This window comes from Microcebus murinus, chromosome 17 (genome assembly GCF_040939455.1).
Source record: "Microcebus murinus isolate Inina chromosome 17, M.murinus_Inina_mat1.0, whole genome shotgun sequence".
Taxonomy (NCBI): Eukaryota; Metazoa; Chordata; class Mammalia; order Primates; family Cheirogaleidae; genus Microcebus; species Microcebus murinus.
In genome coordinates this window covers 26,709,773-26,732,160 of record NC_134120.1, presented here as the reverse complement: position 1 = coordinate 26,732,160, position 22,388 = coordinate 26,709,773, and the positions used below count along the sequence as shown (strand labels likewise).

Sequence of the window (22,388 nt, the reverse complement as noted above, 5' to 3'; positions counted from 1 at the left end):
ACTTGAACATTTTCATAATGACTGTTTTGAAGGCTTTGGATCAGCTTTTATTTCCTGGGTTGTGGATTGCATCTGTCTACCACTTTGCTTGTCTAATAAGTTTTTTTTTTATTGTGTCCTGAATATTGAGGATGCTATATTCTTAAGAGTCTGGATTTTGTTATTTTCCTTTAAAGAGTTTTGAGTTTTGTTCTGTTTAGCAGTTAACTTCCTGGCAGAGATCAGCTTTATCCTATTGAGGATTCTTCTGAGAATTTGTTAGGGAGCATCTAGAGTAGCTTTTACTTTAGAGCTAGAGTAATCCTACCGTTGAGGAGTACTATTCTGGGATCTCAACTGCATGTCTGAGATATTCATTAAAGCATCCCCATTCTGGTGCGTCAGAATCCAACATTGCCCAATAATGTGTGACTGAAGGACTCTACATTCAGCTTATAGCACCCTAGTAGCTGATCTCTGCTAGGCTGCATGGAGTCTTGCCCTCAAGTAAAGATTAAAATTTGTACAGAGACTTAAGGTTATCCCTATGAAGATTTCTAGAGTTCCTTTCTACATCGCACCCTCTTCTGAGGTTCCCTATCGCCCAAATATCAGTTCCCTCCGATCTCTGTTTTGTCTGCCCAGTGAAATCACAGATATCTGGGCTCCCAGGCAAAGTGCTCCCAGGCAAAAAACTAGGGATATCCTGGGACCTCATGAGTTTCCCTTTTTGAGAATCACAGCCCATATTGTCTTTGGTTCAGTGCAGGAAAACAGTTGTTTCGTATATTTTGTGTAGTTTTATATCTGTCTTCATGGAAAAGGTGCTTCATCATAGCTGAAACCAAGTCAGTGATCATTTTTAATTTTGCAGAATCACTGTTCATACACAGAGGTATATGATAGGGGCCTCTGTCTTTGTATGAGCTGCTATCACCTCCAGTAAAAAGGCATGCTTTATTATCATTTGCAGCCCCCAAATAGCCAATAAGATTGATACCTATGGGAATGACATCCAGGTGACTTCCCAGGGTGACAGAATATGAGGATGGATTCAGTTTATACATTTAACTAGAATCTTCATATCCATTTAGGAGCTGGGTAGCTTTTCTGTGTCCCCTGGAATCAGAGAATCATAAAACCATGGTTCAAACAGGATACTTAGTGACATTCTTCTATGCCTACCAATAGTAAATGCAGAAATGAACTGGCTAAAGAGAGAAACTTCGGGGAAGTTCAGTGAAAGCTGTTGTGTGCCTTCCTCCTATTCATGAGCTTAAAATGATAAATTTTTAGTCTTTTCTTTTTTTTCAAGTGACAGAACCATTTCACCCTTTCGCTCTCTTAAATGAAATCCTTTGCTAGGCTGATCTGTTTAATTGGTGGTTTGGGGGTTAAAAGGAAGGTCTGAAGCATCTCTCCTGCCCCATCCATTGGCTACTATTCAGAAATGTCTTTGCAAAATCCTAGGACTTTGTGAAACACATTTGAAAACCACTGAACTGAAACATCTCTTGATAATATCAGAGACTCTCTAGTTCTTAACCCAGACCCTGTCTTTGATATAATCCAGTGGTTCTGAACTCTGTCTGCTCATTGGGATCATCTGAGAGCTTTGAAAAAAGTACTATCCCATGCAGGTCCCACCTCCAGAATGTTGATTTAATTGCTGCAGGTCAGATCCCAGGCACAAAGCTTTCTGGATGATTCTAACAAACAGCCAGTGTTGGGAACCTTTAATATACTCACACAGTTTGTGGTTGCATTCCTTGTCTGCCACACTCAGCTCTCTCTGAGTTTTGAGCACTTGCTTCTAGCCTCAGAAATGGAATGCCAGAATTCCCCCAGAGCTCTGGGGCTTGGTCTGGACGAGTTGGGGAAGTAGAAATCTCAGGGTGGGAGGTCATGAACACCCACGTGCCTGGTCCTTTCTCATCCACCCACAGGATTGATTCTTCTGTCCACCTTACCTTGCAATGTACTTGACATAACTACACAGGGAACTATGTTATAGTTTCTTACTCTGTAAATTACAAAGGGTGCAAGGAACAAAACAGGAATGTTCAGTGTTGCCAAATTGCATATCCTAACAGGCCTTTGGTGGTTGGCTCTGCAAATTTATCACCAAAAAGTGCTGTGAATGTCACAGCAACCACAGAAGAGCCCCACCCCAGAGAAATTATGGCCTTAAAACATTAGATCAGTGGTTTTAAAGCTTGGTTGTACATCAGAATTATCTGGGGAGCACATTAAAATGAATAGTCCTTATTTCCACCCAGAGAGATTGTGAATTCGTGGGTCTGCAGCGGGTCCAGGAATCTGTATTCATAACCAGCACCTTAAGTGATTCCCACACAGTGATCCAAGACCACATCTTGAGAAGCACCAAGTGCCAAATTAAGAGATGAAGCTTCCCTCATTGCTCCATACCCAGGCATATTTTTCTGCTCATGTAAACCAAAATATCTCACAAACAGTAAATTTAAATTATTGGTGTCAGCAGAAAGCAGCACAGACACAGCTAACCCAAAAGAGTAGTTCATCTCCCACAAAGTCATGCTTTTCTTTTTTTTTCTTTTCTTTTTTTTTTTTTTTGATGAGTTATTTGATTTTTCTCAGATGCAAATCACCACCTTCTCTTATTGCAAGAAATCTTGCTTTAGGTAAGCCTGAGATAGGGCTAGGTCACTTATTTTCTTCCCATTTTTATGGATTTTTTAAGATGTTTTTCTCAGTGATCTAATCCCGTTTTAAAAAAATAAATTAAAAAGTGGTTTGTAAAAAGAAATCTGACTTGTACAAAATTTGAATGTATATATGATTTATACATAAGTTGTCAGGGAGAGTATATAGTCATCTCCTCTACAAAAGAATTCTTTACATTACAGAAGGACTCACTGCCATGAAGACATTCACTAAAAGCAGATCTGTCTAGTGTTTTCAAAGTTTCACTGACAAACATTTGGCCTAGGCTGAACGTGCGTGGAAAACACTTTTCTCATAAAAGTGAACTGCACCTTCAAAATAACCATGAGTTCCACACTGCACCCTTGGAGGGTGAGGGGGGCCAGGAGAAAGCAGCCAAGAGACTTGCTGAGCTTAGTTTGGTATTAAAAGTCTCTCCACAAAAATCATATGCCCAACTGGAATATCACTGACTCTTCTCTCATTTGCTAACTGTTGTTTTAGGAGACAGCCCTGCTAAGGGTGGTCTAAAGGCTTTAGAATATCCAGGTCTTATCCAAAAGAATAAGAAAAAGATAGGAACAACAAAATAGAACAACAACAACAACAACAACAAAAAACCCTCAATCTAAGGAGAAAAATGAAGGAGACATGCTGCATGGATCTTATAGTAAAGACCGGAGTTAAAGACCCTGTAATGAATCATCTCCCCAGACCACTGGGATGGGAGGGAGGGCCTGTGCTTCCCCCTTCTTGCGACTTGCCGTGACCATCTCTGTCTGGATGGAGCAAGTGCTCAGTTCTCAGCGAAGGACATATTGGAACTGACAGCGTCACTGTTGTGTATATCATATGTCGTGGCTGACAGCTGGAGAATTGGGATTCTGCGCAATCAAATGTGATATAGCCATCCGCCAAGGCTGGGGGCCTTGTCCTGCACCTCCGGGAAAGCACTCCTTCTGGGTCCTCCCTTCCCTGCTGCAGCCCATCTGAGTGAAGAGTTTAAAGCACCATCTCCCCCCATTACTCCTACTCCTTTGTTGTGCTTCCCTTTTGTCCACCCTGCACTTTGATTGCTCAGCGCTCCCAGCAGGGCAAATTGCAGCTGAAATGGCTGGAACAATGGGCTCAGGCAGTGGTCCAGCGCTGGAGACCAGGCATGCTTAACTACATTACTCTCAGCCTGTCTGCCCTGGGTGTGAGAGAGCAGGCCTCACCTTTCAATTGCCAGGGTGAAATCTACCCTTCTGACAGTCACATGGCCTTCCCCAAGGCAGAGTTAATTGGAAAGTGAAACAATTAGGAGATGGGGGAGAACGAACAGTCCAAACTGCATTGAAGGGGAGTTACCTTATCAGCACCTTTAGTCCTGAAGTATTTGGGAAGGATTTTTTGTTCAATACCTGATGCATTTCAGTGCTTCAGTTTCCTTATGAGCCATGATCAAATGAGCAATCAGTGGTGTGTTATCTTTTCTGTGCAGCCGTATATTTTGCCATTGCAATAGGCACCTTATCCATTTATTTATTTATTCAACAAATATTTATCAAGAACTTTCTGGGTTCTTAGCTTTGTAGTAGGCCCTGGGGATAAGAAGATAAATAAGTCTGTCTCTGATCTCAAAGTACCTACCATCTAGGAGAAGGAGTCAGAATAATATACAAATAATTGCCACCTTGCAGTATAAGGACTGTGATAACTTTATGGGAGGCAATGGCACATGCAGAAGGTATTCATGGCATAAGAGATTAGGCTGGAGATGGTGACTGTGTTTGCAGATGACATGTTGCAATATATAGGCCATTGATCTCACTGTTGATAAAACTAGATACCTATTATAAAATGGATGCTCTTCGATACATTCAGTAAATGTTTATTGAGTGCCTACTGTGTGCCAGGTGCTGTGCTTGGTATCTCTGTGATGGTGTGTACAACCTAGAAAGGGAGGCAGGCATTTAATTCAATTAGCACACATATTAAATAAACAATTAAAACTATGATCCAGAAAGGAGAGATAGGTGGTTTCATGAAAACTTATAATAGGAGTATTTCTATAAGGTGGAGTAGCTTCCCTAGGATTGAGCTAAGACCAGAACATGAAGAAAACATTAGTTAGGGACTCTGCTAAGTGCCAATAAGAAGAAGATGGTACAACAGACAAAAAGTAGTGGGAGTCAGGGACCAAAATTCAATACTAGCTTCACCATGAAGCTCCTCTATGGACGTCAGTGCCCAGAACTAGAGAAATGGAATGGATAAGGAAGGTTGGGAGAAAAGTGCCCAGGTCCAAAACAATCACACCTTTTGTCCCACAGTAATTTTTTAATAATCATCCCCCCTATTCATTCTCAAAGATGCCCCAGTATGAGTAATAATACATCATCACCCTAAGGAGTGGAAAACTTACTCTCCAAGAAGTCTTCTTCTATACTTGTAATACTGTGAGTAAACACAGAGTACCAGCTACAGTCCAAACCATAAAGACTAATTAGCATTACCCTGATCCACAAAATATAAGTGGCACTTAATATTCTATGCTGTGAATAAGATTTCTATATTTCTGCCGAAAAAGCACTAATAGCCTATGTCCACAGCAGTGATACCTCGTAAACACACTCAAGTGGTGGGATTAATTCTCTATATTTTGATGATGGTGGTGTTTCTACTATAAATTGCAAGACGAATAAAACAATTAAATTGTTTTCTTAATTTTCTTCTGGGAATTTACAGACTTAGCTTGAGGAGACTATCTCATGATACTTAGGAAATATAGTGCAATGGTGTTAAGTTTAAACAGGATTTCACAAAATCAGGGAGGCAGGAAATAACCCCAGGGATTCCGAAAGTAGTGTGAAGGAAGCCCTAGTTGCATTACGACATTGAGTTTTATCCATAATGCTTTCCGCCATCTGTGTTTTGACTCTTAACAGGGACTGTAAGAAATGTTTTCTGATAAAGCATAAGTTCTATAGCATCAACGGTAAATAGATAGAGATAGAATTACATAGATAGACAGGCAGATATATAAACAGAAAGGTATCATAGGCAAAAGTTTTCTAAATTCACAAAGCCAATCATCATATACTTCTGAATGGGGATATTATTCAAAGATTTCTTTAATTTACTATTATTTTTGCTTCTTTAACAAATCTTAGGCTAATGCGTCCTGTACTTTTACTACTCTATGTATAAATCAGACTTACAATGAGCTTTATAAGGAATGTTTCATCCTACTAATAGCGCAGCTTAAAATTTTATCTGGAACGGCGAAAGCATATTTATATTAAAAGGAGCTTTAATATCTCAAAGCGATGTGTTCACCATCCATTCCAATTGTCATTTTATAGACATTAGTTATGTTGTGCCATAAACACCAGGTCCTGCCTTTTTAACTGGAGAGTCCGTCCTGAGGAAGGTGCTGAAGACATTCATTTAGAATCCATGTAAGGGAGAACACAGTTGACAAATTTCAGAGGAGTGATCTTGAATGACAATGAGTTTTTTCCCAGCAGGTTTGTCTAGAATACTCAAGGTTCTTTTTGAGACTATCCAAGAATTTCCTCAAGAGAACAATAAGCGCTTATATATAGGCTTAAGGATTCCTTAGCATGCTAACCCCCAAACACAGCAACACTCCTGAGTCTGCAAAGATCCGAAGGCTCAGGACAATTCTTTTATGTTTCTTTTCTTCTCCCATTTCTTTTCTATGCCCTTGACTGGCCCACTTTCTCCCACGCAGTCTCCATACTTCCCCCCTTAGTTGCTCAACTTGTACCGTTTTTACTGGCCACGGTTGTTCCTTATGAGCTACTTGTTGCTAGAGTGCAGAGATGTGGAACTCTAGGATAAAAATACAAGCTGAAATGAACTGGGATAGAAGGAACCGATGGAATGCATGCATTTGAGAAGGAGCAGGGGCAGAAATATGAGGCAGCCGGCCCTAGGCAAAAGATCGCTGGGAGTTGGGAAATTCAGATGCTTTCCTGGGCTCCACCACCCTTGGCAAGACTATCCATCGTTCTAATCTCAGCTTCTTCATTTGTAAAATACAGGCATGGGGCCAAGTAACATTTAGGACCCCTCCCTCCTCTCTCTAAATAGTTCTTATTCTCACATTGTATTACAGCAAGATAGGTCAAAGTTCCTGTTATTCAGGGGGGAAAGACAGCAATTAAAGCATCCTTATTGATGTTCAAAACCAGTGCGATGTATCTTTACTACTGCAATTGAGAAAACCTCAGTAAAACATTCTGGAATTAAAAGTGGCTGTTCACATGGTTATTTGTTTCCAACTTGCAAATAATTAAGACGTTTGATGTTCAATGTTAAGTAGCTCCAACATGCTCATCTTTGTTTCTCTCTCTCTCTCTCTCTCTCCCTCCTCTACTCAACCCACCCTTAGGCTTACGAGAGGCCCCAGAAACACTCAACTCTCCATTATGACACAGGCCTCCCACAGGACTTCACCAGTGACACCTTAAAACCAAAGCACCAGCAAAAAAGCAGCAGCCAGAACCACATGGACTGGTCCACCAACTCTGACAGTGGACCCGCCACTCAGAATTGCTTCATCAGTCCAGAGACTGGCAGGGAAACTGCAAGCACCAGCAAGATCCCAGCTCTTGAGCCCGTGGCTTCCTTTGCAAAGGCCCAGGGTAAGAAAGGCAGTGCAGGGAGCACGTGGAGTCAGTTGTCCAGCAACAGCAAAGATCTGCTCTTGGGGGCTGTGGCTCCATCTCCAAGTAACCACAGTCCACCAGCCCCACCCAGCAGCTCTGCCGAGTGCAATGGGCTTCAGCCCTTGGGAGATCAAGATGGAGGAGGTACAAAGGAGCCCCCAGAACCACCCACTATGGGGAGCAAGAAAAAGTCCAGTAAAAAGGATGTGATAAGTCAGACCATACCAAACCCAGACCTAGATTGGGTCAAGAATGCCCAGAAGGCATTTGACAGCACAGAAGGAAAGAGGGAAGGCTACTCTGCAGATAGTGCCCAGGAAACATCACCAGCCAGGCAGAACGTGAGTTCCATCAGTAGTCCAGACAGTGACCCAAGTCATGTTCGGATTACTATCCCCATCAAGGCACCCTCTCTAGATTCAACCAGCCATAAGAGGAAAAAGAGACAGTCCATTAAAGCAGTGGTAGAAAAGATTATCCCAGAGAAAGCCCTGGCTTCCGGATTAGCTATAAGCAGTGAAGTGGTTAACAGGATACTTTCCAACTCTGAAGGAAATAAGAAGGATCCCCGTGTCCCTAAGTTGGGTAAAATAATAGAGAACGAGTCCTCCTCGGTTGGCCTGGAAACTGGCGGAAATACCGAGAAGGTTGTCCCAGGAGGTGTGTCTAAGCAGCGGAAGCCACCCATGGTCATGACGCCTCCAACGTGCACAGATCACTCTCCATCAAGAAAGCTGCCAGAAATCCAACATCCAAAATTTGCTGCAAAACGGAGGTGGACATGCAGCAAACCCAAACCCACCAGTATGCTCCGAGAGGCAGTCATGGCCACCTCTGATAAACTGATGGTGGAACCCCCCTCTGCGTACCCCATCACCCCATCCAGCCCTCTCTACACCAACACAGACAGTCTTACTGTGATCACTCCAGTCAAAAAGAAGCGGGGACGACCAAAGAAGCAGCCTTTGCTCACAGTGGAGACAATTCATGAGGGTACTTCCACCAGCCCAGTCAGTCCCATCAGCCGAGAGTTTCCTGGCACCAAGAAGAGAAAGAGACGACGCAATTTAGCGAAGTTGGCCCAGCTTGTGCCAGGAGAGGACAAACCCATGAGCGAGATGAAATTTCACAAAAAAGTTGGAAAGCTCGGCGTGTTGGATAAGAAGACCATCAAAACTATCAACAAGATGAAGACACTCAAGAGGAAAAACATCTTGAACCAGATCTTGTCGTGCTCCAGCAGCATTGCTTTGAAGGCTAAAGCTCCCCCGGAGACCAGCCCTGGGGCAACAGCCATTGAAAGCAAACTGGGCAAGCAGATTAATGTCAGCAAGAGGGGAACCATCTACATTGGCAAGAAGAGGGGCAGGAAGCCAAGAACAGAGCTGCCACCCCCATCCGAAGAACCCAAAACAGCCATCAAGCACCCAAGGCCTGTTTCTAGCCAGCCGGATGTTCCAGCCGTGCCTTCCAACTTTCAGTCACTTGTGGCATCTTCACCAGCAGCTATGCACCCACTTTCAACACAGTTAGGTGGGTCCCATGGCAACCTGAGCCCTGCCAGCACCGAAACCAATTTTTCAGAGTTGAAAACTATGCCAAATCTCCAGCCCATCAGTGCTCTTCCAACCAAAACCCAAAAGGGAATACACAGTGGAACCTGGAAGCTGTCTCCACCCAGGCTGATGGCCAACTCCCCGTCACACCTTTGCGAGATTGGCTCACTGAAGGAAATAACGCTGTCCCCTGTGAGCGAGTCCCACAGCGAGGAGACAATCCCCAGCGACAGCGGCATCGGGACAGACAACAACAGCACGTCTGACCAAGCGGAGAAGAGTTCAGAATCCCGACGGAGGTACTCTTTTGACTTCTGCTCCTTGGATAACCCGGAGGCCATTCCGTCCGACACCAGCACAAAGAACCGGCATGGCCACCGGCAGAAGCATCTCATTGTGGACAACTTTCTGGCCCACGAAAGCCTCAAGAAGCCAAAGCACAAGAGGAAACGGAAAAGCCTGCAAAACCGTGATGACCTCCAGTTCCTGGCAGACCTGGAGGAGCTCATCACCAAGTTCCAGGTGTTCAGGATCTCCCACCGGAGTTACACCTTTTACCACGAGAATCCATATCCCAGCATTTTTCGGATTAATTTCGATCACTATTACCCGGTGCCATATATCCAGTATGACCCGTTGCTCTATCTTCGTAGGACTTCAGACTTGAAGTCAAAGAAGAAGCGTGGTAGGCCTGCAAAAACCAATGACACCATGACAAAGGTGCCTTTTTTACAAGGGTTCAGCTACCCTATTCCCAGTGGAAGTTACTATGCACCCTATGGAATGCCTTACACATCAATGCCTATGATGAACCTTGGTTACTACGGTCAGTACCCAGCTCCTCTGTACCTGTCACACACGCTCGGAGCAGCTTCCCCGTTCATGAGGCCGACAGTGCCACCACCTCAGTTCCACACAGGCTCCCATGTAAAGATGTCCGGTGCAGCGAAGCATAAAGCGAAACATGGCGTACACCTGCAGGGACCCGTTGGCATGGGCCTCGGTGACATGCAGCCGTCCCTGAACCCTCCCAAGGTAGGCAGTGCCAGTCTGTCCAGCGGTCGGCTCCACAAGCGGAAACACAAACACAAGCATAAGCACAAGGAAGACCGGCTCCTAGGGCCCCACGACAACCTGAGTGGTCTCTTTGCAGGCAAAGCCACAGGCTTCTCCAGCCACATCCTCAGCGAGCGGCTGAGCGGCGCAGACAAGGAGCTCCCGCTGGTGAGCGAGAAGAACAAGCATAAGGAGAAACAGAAGCACCAACACAGTGACGCCGGCCACAAAGCTTCGAAGAGCAACTTTGAGGTGGACACCCTGTCTACGCTGTCACTTTCCGACGCCCAGCATTGGACACAGGCCAAGGACAAAGGTGACTTGAGCAGTGAGCCTGTGGACTCGTGCACTAAAAGGTACTCTGGCAGCGGCGGGGACGGTGGCAGCACAAGATCGGAGAACCTGGACGTGTTCAGTGAACTGACCCCTTCGAGTGACAAGTGGGACAGTGACGTGAGTGGGAGTAAAAGGAGGAGCTATGAAGGCTTTGGGACGTACAGGGAAAAGGACATCCAAGCCTTCAAGATGAACCGCAAGGACAGAAGTTCTTATGACTCCTCCCTGTCGCCAGGTAAGGCCAAGTTTGTCTTCAGACTTGGACAATCTAGTTCTTTAATTGCTGGGCTTTGCACCTCAGAAGCCGGGCATCTTTGGCACATTGTGTTTGCTAGCTTGCAAAGAGGTGGGAATCAAATTAAAATGGGTCCCACATGTGAGTCTGCTGCACATTTTGTGCATTGTTTACACAGTCTTTACTGGTTTTCCTCTTTCCTGAGCCATCACCTGAGAAACTGTGGACCCAGAGGCAGTCCCAGTAGCTGCCTAGGCTTCAACCATGCCCACAACAGTTATGCTTTTTATTAAAGGTGCTGTTTCTAGGTCCTCCTCTGATCTAATGAGATAGTTTGCTAGTTGGATAAAGGCTCCAAAGCTCACTAGAAATACCAACAAGATCCTAAGAATGGCAAGACTGGGAGGGAATATCTAGTTTATCTAGTATGCTGGCTCTAGAAGTCACACATCCAAGGTGAGAGGTCCACTGCAGAGTCATTGGAAGGTAATGACCAATGAATCTCAAAATCTACCAGATCAGGGAGCCACAGTCCCTGGGTGATATTGTTTTGTTGTTTCCATAGGCATTTGATAAGCTAGCCTGGGCACCCCTCCAAAATGAAGCCCTGACTACATTCAGATACTTGTCATTTCCCTGCTCTAATGGGAAAGGGCTGGAAAGTACTGTATGCCTCCTGCCCCCAGGAGACCTTACCACTGTGTCTGTTAGCATGTCCACGGGAATGGGATTTTGCTCACTAGTCTAAACTGCAGTGTTGGTTGCTACTGGAAAGACCCTATTTCTCATCAGTGGCTGGTTGAATTTCCTTGCTAACCTCCCCACCCACACAAATTCTCCCACAAATGTGGCCCTGGGGAGCCCCACATTTCCGCAAAAGTATCCCTTTGTCCTTGTCCATACCTTACATAAATGGTAAGACTCCTATACAAGACCTGAGCAGTTATAATTAGGAAAATAGTAGAAACTCCTTTCCTAGGAGTTGCAGAAGCTAAAAGAATTTCTTTTGTTCCCCCATCCTCAAATAGTATTAAACCCTCTGGTTGAATCTCAGTTTTAAGGGACCAATCATCCACGTTTAAGGTTTGGGTGTAGTGCTTCACCTCTGGCGGTGGCGGGGATGGTGGCAGCACAAGATCGGAGAATGTGGACCTGTTCAGTGAACTGACCCCTTCGAATGACAAGTGGAACAGTGAGTGTACCACTTACCTGTCCTTTCCCTTCTCAGGTAGCCTGTAATTAGTGAAGGTAAGAATGTTCTCCTCACTATTCATGAGGAGTTAGAGACATTTTCTAGGGCAGCAGATCTCAGGAAGAAATGCGATTATGAGTTAGAAACCACTTAAAGATTGCCCCAGATTGCCACTAGTCTGTGCATAGTTGTAGTGGTAGATGCTCTTTTTGGCTAATGAAGAGACCAATTAGCAGTCACATCTCCTGCATTTGCTGAAGGTGATAAACTGCCCACACTTCATGTCTTCCCAAAGTGGATGTGCTTGTTTGGGAACGTTGAAGGTGTTTGGTTTTGTGAAGAATCCAGTTTAAGGCCGCCTGGACAGGAGGCATGAGATTAAATTTGCATGTGAGCAATAGTGTTGATGTCTCTTTCAAAATGATGAAACTGATCCATGGGACCTAAACTAGCTATGGACAAGGGGTGTTCTTATATTTGTATTTTCTCTGTATTATTTAGCTAGAAAATAATAGTGGTGTGTTGTTGTTAAGAACCTACAAGCAAAAATTCTAACATAACGGACCGTAGGAGCAAGATCTCAGTTGTTGCATGTTAGGTTTCTCAGTGGTCTTATTGGGATGTTTCTGTGGCCAGACTGTTTTGCTAGGTGCTGGCTGACTTCATGAAGGTCCCCAGCTGGGGTTCACCACCAGTCACTGTGTGTATCTCTGAGGGTATCCACACTCTAGCTATACCACTTTCCATGTGTTGGCATTTACATTATTCAAAATTCTGCCTACCCCTTTCCCATCTTCTCATTTGATCTTCAGCTAGTCACATGAAATGGGAAGAAATAGACATTTTGACAATGTCATGAAAAAAACTGAATTCAGCCTGAAGAAGTGGGCACTAAGCCCAACTCTGTTATGAACTCTCAGTGTGGACTTCAGCATGATGTTCCACTTCCTTGGGGTATTGTCTGTCCATCTGTAACTTGAGTTGGGCCTGACCTCTTGCATCTAGTGTGTTACTTAAAGCCATTTCACATACATTTCTTCATAACACCCTTCCTGCAATCTCCGAAGGCAGGTATTTCCATTCCTGTATTACAGATCAGGAAGCTGAGGCTCAAAGAGATCAAGCGCACTGCCCAGGTTCAGAAGCTATCACTTCTGAGTCTAAGTTCAGGACTTTGCCCACTGCATTGAAGCTTGGCCGCATATCACCCAGCTCGTAAAGGAGGAGTCTTGAACACAGCTGCTAGTGCCCAGCTCCGTGCTCCTCTATGTCACCACTGCCCTTGCTCTGAGAATCCTATCCATCAGTGATTATGTGATGGTTGCACAAAAGAATACTTAAAGAAGGAAGATATCCTTTCATTCAATTTGCAAACAATAAAGAGGAACTCTTATCACCTAACCTTTTCTAAATGTCAGCCTGGAAACATGTACATGATAGGGCGTACCCCTCTGTCCTTACTGAAATCCAGTCCTTGAGTTATTTTTGCATGGCTTTGTGCCTATCTTTGTGTTAAATGCATTTATTGTTTTCCAACACTGTTAGTGAATCATAATCGTTGGTGATGTGTCTTTCTCCGTGAGTTATGCCTGATATCCCTGCACATCTTAAGTACCTTACAGAGGCAGACCAGATTCCCTGCCAGTTCCCTCCCTTCCAAGGGCCTCTCCTTGCCTATATCTCAAATTTCTCCTTCATTTTGGAACCCCCAAAGCTTAAGGGGAAAATGTCTTTAGCAGCATGTGGACCCCAATGCCAGAGTTTGTCAAAATTCCCTGAAGAACATTTGCCTTAATGTGATGTACTCTGAAGAGTGTCAAGCTCCATGGAAAGACAGGAGGCAGATGAGATGAGGCCGAGGTTACTAGCAGCATTAAGATCTTACAAAGCCATTATCTGAGTGGAGGTGACAATTCAGCTGGGTGACACCGAGGGCCATGATTAGAAATAAGCATCTGAACTTTCCACAACTTCTCTCCCTCCAGCTTTTCCTTCTTCACTCACTCTGAATTCAGTTCCTTAGCTCCAAATGTCCTATTTCACATGAGCTATCCTTCCCTAAAATAGATACAGCACAAATATGGATGTCATCCTTGAGCTTGTTGAGGACCACATTTAGGAGTTGAGTCGAGAGAGGGCTTTGAGCACTCCTTGAGATCAGAGCTGATGAAAGGCGCTATCTAAACGCAAGTCATCTCCATCATGGAGAGAAGAATTAGAGACCCCTCTTAGCAATAGCACTTGAACACTCCATTTCCTCTTTCCTGCTTGGAAAATCACTCATTCTCCCTCCCCCCATCACCTCTGGCCCAGCAGACGCCTGCATTGTCTTGTTAGGCCCCTTATAATACATCTAGAGCTAGGAAGTCATATAGACCCCTAACTAATTTTTGTGGGGTTTTTTTTGGCATTTTACTCCTTTTGCTTTTGTGGGTTCAGAAGGCAGTGGCTCTTTTGCCCTGTTTTCTAAATGCATGCCATCTGTTAAACGTCCATATATAAAAATGCTTGCCTGGGGCCAAACAATGGATAATTAGTGAGAAAGTACAATCTCAGAATCAGAAGAAGCCTTAACAGCCCCATTTGAGCCTCTCTGTCACCAAGCCTCTTGCACACTGACATGCATCAGAGTCCCAGAAGAGCAAACCTGTCTGGGTTTGACAGTGCATGGTCCGATTGCTGCCATGTGCCCTCAAAGCCAAGTTCTCTCAAGGCAACGCAACAGGTCTCTAGTGTGAATGATGCTCTTCCTATTCAGACCTCTTGGAAACCATTTCCGCATACTTTAGCCAAACATTATGCCAGGTACTGAGCATAGTGACTACTACTGTCAAGACTCCTGTTAAGTTATGGAAAAACAGTGAGAGAGGTAAATTTACATGTGTTACCTATTAGTTCAATGCCACTATTAGGCAAGGTAGCCATCTCAAGTCTCCACATGTCAAGCACTTCCCTCATGATAAATGCATGCTGGGAACTAATCCTGAGCTCACCTCTCAGGTATCAGAATCTTGTCATGTGGGTAGCTGGATTCCCTGGGTCCTGGCCCACTCCACCTCTCTTTGTGGCTTCTGTCTTGCCCTTTGCCAGCTCCTCTTATTGGCACCGTGGGCATTTTGGGAGGCAGTCTCTGCTGTCACTCACTGGCAGGAAATGGATGCCCAAGCCAAAAATAATACAAAAAAACCTCCTCCAAGCACTCATCTAGATGCAGAAATTAACCACATGGATGAAATGTCATGAAAACTATACAAAAGAAACATGTAAGGAAAGTTTTCTAAAAATGGAATAAAAGGAAGCAGAGGGCTCATGGGAGGAGAAGGTTAGGACCAGGAAAAAAAGAGAGTAAAAAGTGGAAAGCTGATGAAGTATAGTCTGATTAACCTTAATCCAGGTTGAATTCTGGGTCCTCCTGGGGGAAGAGATGAAAGATTAATTAGCTAATGGCTGTCGTGTGGTTTAAGTGGGATTATGAGTAACCATCCAGGTCTTGTCTCCCACACTAACCAGCTAAAAGCTGTCTTTTTCTTTTTCACTCTCAGTTTTCCTAAGTGGGACGATGACAATAAAGGTTCTAACCAGACCGGATAGTCTAAGATTCTAAAAGTCTTAAATTTATACAACAGAATTTGAATCTGAACACACAAATATTACATGGAGAATGGGAAGTTAAGTATAAAATGTAAAAGTTATTGGCCAACTAATAAGCTATTCAATGAAATTTGAAGACAGCTGCCACTGGTCCATGGATCAATCTATGTGACTCACCCCATTCATGTTTTGCTTCAGCTACTTCACTTAGCCATTTTATCTCACCTCTCCAAAAAGTAGAACTCCTCGTACCTGAGTCCCACCAACAAATTAGCTTGTCCACCCTTGTGCAGGCTGAAACCGTATTCATCAAGTTAACAACAAATAGGTTACAGCGGTAGTATGACCAATTGTATGGGGGCAGACAAAGCACACCTGCATTTATATTTAGACCCAGAATTGAAAGAGTCTTGATAATCTAATACAAATACTTCATTTTGCTCATGAACATACTGAGGCTTAAAAAGGTGAAGTGACTCATCTAACGATACATATCTAATTGGATGAAGAACTCAGACCAGGAAGTTTAACATCAGGAAAAGGGAAAGGGAAAAGGAGAGCGAAAGAGAATAAAAGGGTAAAAAAAAAAAAAAAAGAAAGAAAGAAAACAAAGGTGAGTCGTGGGAGAGATGTTAAGCTATATGTTTTCTTTTGCTGTGAGCTGTTGTGAAAGGTAAGCATCTCTTTGACAATAATTTGGTTTCCAGGCTATCTCTAGGGACCCATGTTTGGGACTGGAAATGAGCTTTGTGGGCTCTGATGGAAGTCATTTTTTTTTCCCTTTCCTGTCTTAACAATTGCACATACTTATTTTATTGAGCCTCCCAAGGTTCCTCCTAAGGTTTCCTTTTGGAAACCAGGAATTAATCAAATTAAATGGTGTAACCCATAACTTTCTAGCAATGAAAAACAAAATCTTAGACTCACAGCATCTCTTTTGCTACATTGAAATCAGAAATCGAGCAATTCTGCCTTTGGGGCATGAAGTCCCCGAGCCATTTATCTTCCCACAGTTGGCAAACGTTCTCCTGTCCTGTTGGAAGTTTTTATTTATATCTCTGTGGGACTGGGGAATTATGCAGATTCAGGTGTGGGTGCAGAGAAGTTACAATTTTGACAGACTTGGCGTGATGTAACATGCAGGCTTTCTTGGCTACAGAGATCGGCAAGCATGCTTCCAAAGGCTGGACTGTCACTGGGCAGAGATAAGAAAGGTGCCTTTGGAAGGAAACTCCAGAAAACCATCTTTTCACTCCATAAATGAAAAAATGATGAGACTGAATACTTGTTAGGACTGTTACCTGAGCTTGAGCCATGATAGCACTTAATGCAAATTGACAGAATTCAAGGGGAAGTGATAAAGACGAGAAAATTTTCAAAATTATTTGTCTAGTACCTAATATGCATAAGGTTTGGTATAATCTTGGGAGGAATTCAAAGATGAGTAACTCAATGCATTTGCTCTCAAAAAGGTTGCAATCCAGGAGGCTCCCCTATAGTCTAGGGGAAAAAATCAGCTGCACCTCATCATATTATAAAGCAGACCCTAAGGGCCACCAGAAAGTTGTGGAAGAAGGTCTGGGACTGTCCAAAGGGTGGTGAGTTGTCTCCATGTTCTCAGTGGGGGAAGAGATGTGGGACCCAGAAGTACTTCCTAGTAATTGCCTTGTGAGATGGGTCTTGGAGGATGGAAGTGGCTTTTGGAGAGTGGAGATGGGGAAATGGAGTGGGAAGCCCAACATGGAGCCATGTAATTAAAGGTATTTAGGCAGAAGTACCCAATACACATTTGGGAAGAGGTGTGTAGAATAGTCCTGTTGAGGTTTGGACCAGTAGTTGGGGAATCATGGCAGATAAGGTAAGAAAAGAATGTCGTGGTTGTGCGTTGGAAGGTCTTTCTCCCACATTCTGAGGCTTGTGCTTAATTAAGTAGGCAGTGGTAAGCCACTTTAAACAGGCAAAAGTGATAAAATGACCAAATTATACTTTGTCTTTCTTCCCTGACCACTTCCTTTCCCTAATCTTGATTGGGCAAAGTTACCCCATCTCTGTGCTTTTCATTCCATATTGTAATGATCCACTTACTTGTTTAGATCATACACATCCCCCTGTCCTTCCTCCCCCATGTGTCCTCCTCCAGATTATAAGCATCGTAAAGGCATCATTATCTTCCCAGGTGCTCCAGCAAAAAAAAAATATATATATATATATATATATATATATATTCATAAGGAGTCATCCTTAATTCATCTCTTTCCCTCTCTAGCTACAGTCAAAGACGATTGCAATACATTGCCACCAGGCCACTGAGAGTGGGCACACATGAACAGAGCCACAGATATCAGAGAGAGAACCTGGCTGGTGTGCAGGGCCATGAGTGGTTCAAACAGCAGCTGTTCAGAGATAGACCTAGAGATTCACAAAGGAGAGAGTGAGAGGGAGTGAAGATGAGAGGGTGGAAGAGAGGACCTTGAGGCCAACCTTCTTGAGAGAGGCTGAGGAAGAGGAGGTCAGAGGATCCAGAGAAGGAATGACAGAAACTCTGGAGAAGAATGAATTTAAGAAGAAAGGAGTGATCAGTAGGGCCAGAAAGTTGCAGAGAGTTTACAAAGGATGAGAAGAGATGAGAATATGTGTGAACATATTGGTGGCCCTGAAGACAACAGAAAAGTTAAACATTATTTAGTGTCTCATATGTGTAAGGCTGGGTGGGCTCTGTGCCAAATCCAAATGGCAAGGAGTTAATGAGTAAGTGGATGATGAGAGAAAGGGCTGCAGGTGCAGAAAGTGGAAACTCTGTTGTTGTCCAGCAATGCCCCAGCTTCTAAGGAGACTGTTTCTGAAGTCAGCCCTAGATGAGAAGTGGCAATCCCATTCTCAATAGGCCTTAAGCCTAAGTTTCCTCAATTCTGGGAGCAGAAACACGATGCCACAGTCTTTCATGCTACGTCATTCCCCCTCCCCACGAAGGCCATGTCTAGAAAAGGTAAAGGTTATAGTATTTGAAAACAGGCAAGAGATTCCAAGCCATTCTCCACTCCCTGCTCAATAGACACCCTGACACTTAATTTTGAATCATGATAATGACTATTAGAAAACTCTTCTCTGTGGAAGCACTGGTGTTGGCTATGCTGTGAATGCATGGAAGAATGATCCAAGTTGTCGTAAGTTCTACCAACCGATCTGTTACTGAACATTGACTATGTACAAGGTATTATAGACTAAAACCTAACTGTTGGTCTTCAGAGCGCTTTACTCATGGATGAAAATATACATGTTGGTTCATAAAAAGCTTGCACTTTTAAGAACGATTGGGAGCTCCTTAGTCACATAGCACAGTGCTGGGAAAAATTAGGGAGACCAGAAGAAAAGAAAAAGCAAGGAAGGGGAAAGACTAAGTTAGCATGCATAAAATAACCAGAGAATAAATGCAGACCAAGTTTAATCCATGCTCACTCTCTGGCCAACAACAGGGGCTATGGGGGTCTAGGATCAAGAAGGGTGACAGTGTTCAGTGAAAGGCAAAATCCTGTGCAGAAGCTTAGAGAGTGGGTGCATGGTGAATGAGTGTTACAGCAGTAGAAGTGAAGACATGTGTGGGGTAAAGGAAGGCACCTGGCTAGATCAAAGTTAGCAGTTGAGTGGAGGTGGATTTTTAAGAGGCGTAGGTGCCCTGAAGAGGATGTGGAACTGCATCCCAGAGGAAGGGAGGATACACTGGCATTCGAGGGTGCTGAGCATGAAGGTTGTGAGCCTGGTGCTCAGTGTGGGTGAAATGATGAAGTACCAGGATGCATGCCCGTCCTCAAATAATACCTTATAGAGCTATCAGGAAACAAGAGATGGATATAGACGCACACACACAAAGCAATTAGAGAGAATAATGGGAGTTTATACATTTAATGACTAGAAATAAAACCCATTCTACAGGAAAAAAGGACCCATAAAATAACTTTCAGAGTAATAAGTTGCATGTTGTAAAAGCAAGTTGTATTGGTGTTTGCCCTGTTACAGAAAGATTCAGAGCAAGTTGGATAAAAAGAAGGAGGCATTAAGGGGAGGGTTGACAGAGTATAGCAGGCAAGTCCCAAGAGCTGTGATTTTCACACTCTTCAGCAAAGGGGCTGGGAGATTGAGAAGGTGGGCAGCCAGTAAAAAGATGGGGCTCACCTTGTTGATGGCGGATCTAAGGACCCAGAGAGATAAAAAGCTTACCCTGAGGCTACATCACAGCCATCCCTCACATCAGATCAGGGTGTTATGCTTTTCAAAGCACATTCTCTTACTTTCATTTGATCTTCAAACTCCAGTGAGGTCTAAAGATAGATGTTGCTTCCCACCTGACAGACAAGGAAATCAAAATCCAAAGTGACCCAGCTAGTTTTTTGCAGAAGAATTACTGGATCCCAGGTTCCCTGAATTTTCCCAGCGTCACCTCCTTCCCCTCCCCCCCCTCTAAATTTCTTCAGTGTTTGACAAGGTCAATAGTATGACTCAGCTTCTGAGTTACCCCTAAAGGACCTTTGCCAGTGGGTGAAATAGTAGAGCCCAGAATAAGGCACTAGCTAACAGGCAATTTAGTCTTTGCTAAAAATAGTTTTTGTGTAAAGCAAGCTTTTTGGAGCCAGTGTTAGCCCAGCCCAGGATGTGAGGCCAGTTCTGTGTGTACAGCCTTCATTTCACTTGGGGACAGAGAGACCTTGGATGGAGCATGGATGTCCTGAAAAATCACAAAGGGGACACAAGTGGAGAACTATTCACTAAATCACAAAACACTGAAACTAGTATTTAAATCTTTGTTGTTGTTGTTTTTTTTATTTTTTAAAAAGTTTCGTATAATTTGAGGGACTTTGCACATCTACTACTGAACATACAAAAAACTTGCACCTTGAGAGTGATAGACACTAAAAATAAAAACAAAGTGGAGCAAGTCATTAAGTTTGGGGCTGCGTCTCAAAAGTTTGGGATGTTGTTAAAGAGGAGACTGTATCTTATTCTGAATGTCCACCAGGAATTGGGATGTGGGCTGGAAAAGCTATGGTTCTAAACCTATTTGACATGTCTTCTACCCAAGCAAGACCAGTAAGATTTCTCTTATAGTATTTTCTTCTTTGTGCTGTTACATTTTTACTTTATTTGTTCTAATCACACAATTTAAAAGGTACTGAGTATTTAATTTGTGTAAAACACAGTCCTGGGGAATGTGGCAGCTATAAACATGTAAGAGACATCTTGTCATCCTTTAATGGATGTGTGATAGTCCTACAAGCCTGGATCAGTACCGAACCCTTTTAAAAACTAAATACTGTTTTTCGTTTTGAGGCCCCAACAAAAACATCAATAAAATGGATTCTCCACCTATAAGCCAATACCAAGAGATTATTTGAAAAATATTTATTGTTTCCTTTATCATCTAAAAAACTATTCATTAATGAAGAAAATTTGGAAGATTCAGAAGAGCCTATATACACAGGAAAAAATCCCACTGCCTGGAAATAGCCACTATGATAATGTAAATGTGCAGATCCCAGCTGATGGTGATCACACATTTTGCTTTCTGTTCCAATCTGCCTTTCCTCCCACCCTCCCCAAAACCAACCCAGCTGCACCCTCTAGCTGCACCCCCTGCTTTTCCTCCTCTTTCCCCATCATCACTTTGGGTGCCTGGTCTTTTCAATTTTCTCTTAAGTACCATCTCAGATTTCACCATGATAACCTTTCCTTCTGCATTCTGTGTCATTACCCAAACAGGGGAATATATTTTAAAAATAAATGCAGTAGCAATTGGGCATGAAAACTATCCAGATTTCCGGACTGTCCTGTTTGACTAAAAATCTCCACCAGACCTCAAGTGCTAGCCAGGACAGCAACTGGGAAAGGGACAAATTAGTTGAGGCTTGAAGATGATTGCCAAACATTTTTCTCAAGAGCCCTGAGTGTTGGGTGTCTCTTCTCAGATCAGAGTCTGACAAGGGGAAATGCCAGAAGTTTTTCAAAGCTTGAAATCCCAACTCTACCTTGGCAATGTAAAATGCAATTAGCCAGTTTTTGCTACAAGTGCCACTCCCACTTCACACACACACACACACCCCACCCAGAGCAAGTCAATGTATGGCTTCTCTCATTGGTCAGTATTGCTGTCATTCATATTGAGAGCATTTAAATGGAAGGCACCAGCTAACTTAGGACACAAAGGACACCTTGTACTTGCTTATTTTCCTTCCTAAAGCCAATAATTCCCATTTCAAGAAGCACCTCTCCTGTTTGTTTTGTTTTCTCTTTCATTCCTCCTCAACCAGTACATCCATGTCTACATATGTTCTGAGTTGAGCTTTTGCACAAGGCATCAGGCAAAGGAAAAGACAAAATAAATCTCCCAGGAGATTTTCTAAATCTCCTCCACAGGCAGCACAAGCATCATGGAGGGTCTACTCAAACAGCTGAAATGGATTTTCTCCTCCACTTTTCCTCCATTACTTTGCTAATTTCAATTGACATTAATTATGACAGAGGAAAATATATCCCCATGTCCATCTTAGACAGGAGAATCCTGTTTCTGAATGTCTTCTCTTGACACAGGACTGAGAGTGTTGGCTCCCTGAAATGAGTCCCCCAGGCGGGCATGCCAGCTACCCCTGCAGTGTGGGTGTCCCTGTGGGACCCCAGAAACACTTCATTCCTGTGGGATAACCTTCCACCGGGTCAGGGTTGCAACTTCAGTGTCCAGAGCAATGCTTCTCTATTTCATTCTCATTTTGGTGATCCTTTTGGCAATAATCAACCTAGAGCAAAATTCTGTTGCATCCATCTCCCTTCACAGCTCTAATGAAATAAACATATTAATTAGTGAAATGGGAAAAGAAGAATGTCATATCTTTTCATGGAACACCAATGAGGGCAGCCATAGATAAATGAATAATAGATGCCAGACATAGAAATATTAATTCCCATTGCATCAAGTATAAGATTATCTGGCTGAAAAGACCCTTCGTTGTTTACCTTTACAGGTCTCACCTTGTTTCCTGATCATTTTCAGCTTATTTCCTCTCTGTGAGTCCTGCTAAATATGCTCCTACAGA

At 43.4% G+C, this 22,388-nt stretch overlaps 1 protein-coding gene across 3 annotated transcripts in view; it reads left to right on the top strand.

Annotated features, from left to right (window-relative positions):
• SETBP1 (SET binding protein 1) overlaps positions 1-22,388 on the top strand; it is a 359,523-nt gene that overhangs the window by 250,115 nt on the left and 87,020 nt on the right. For all 3 annotated transcript variants that reach the window (XM_012790305.3, XM_012790306.3, XM_075993488.1), the window contains one exon: positions 7,067-10,526. In XM_012790305.3, coding sequence (XP_012645759.2) covers positions 7,067-10,526 — 3,460 coding nt within the window. The remainder of the gene's footprint in view (positions 1-7,066; positions 10,527-22,388) is intronic.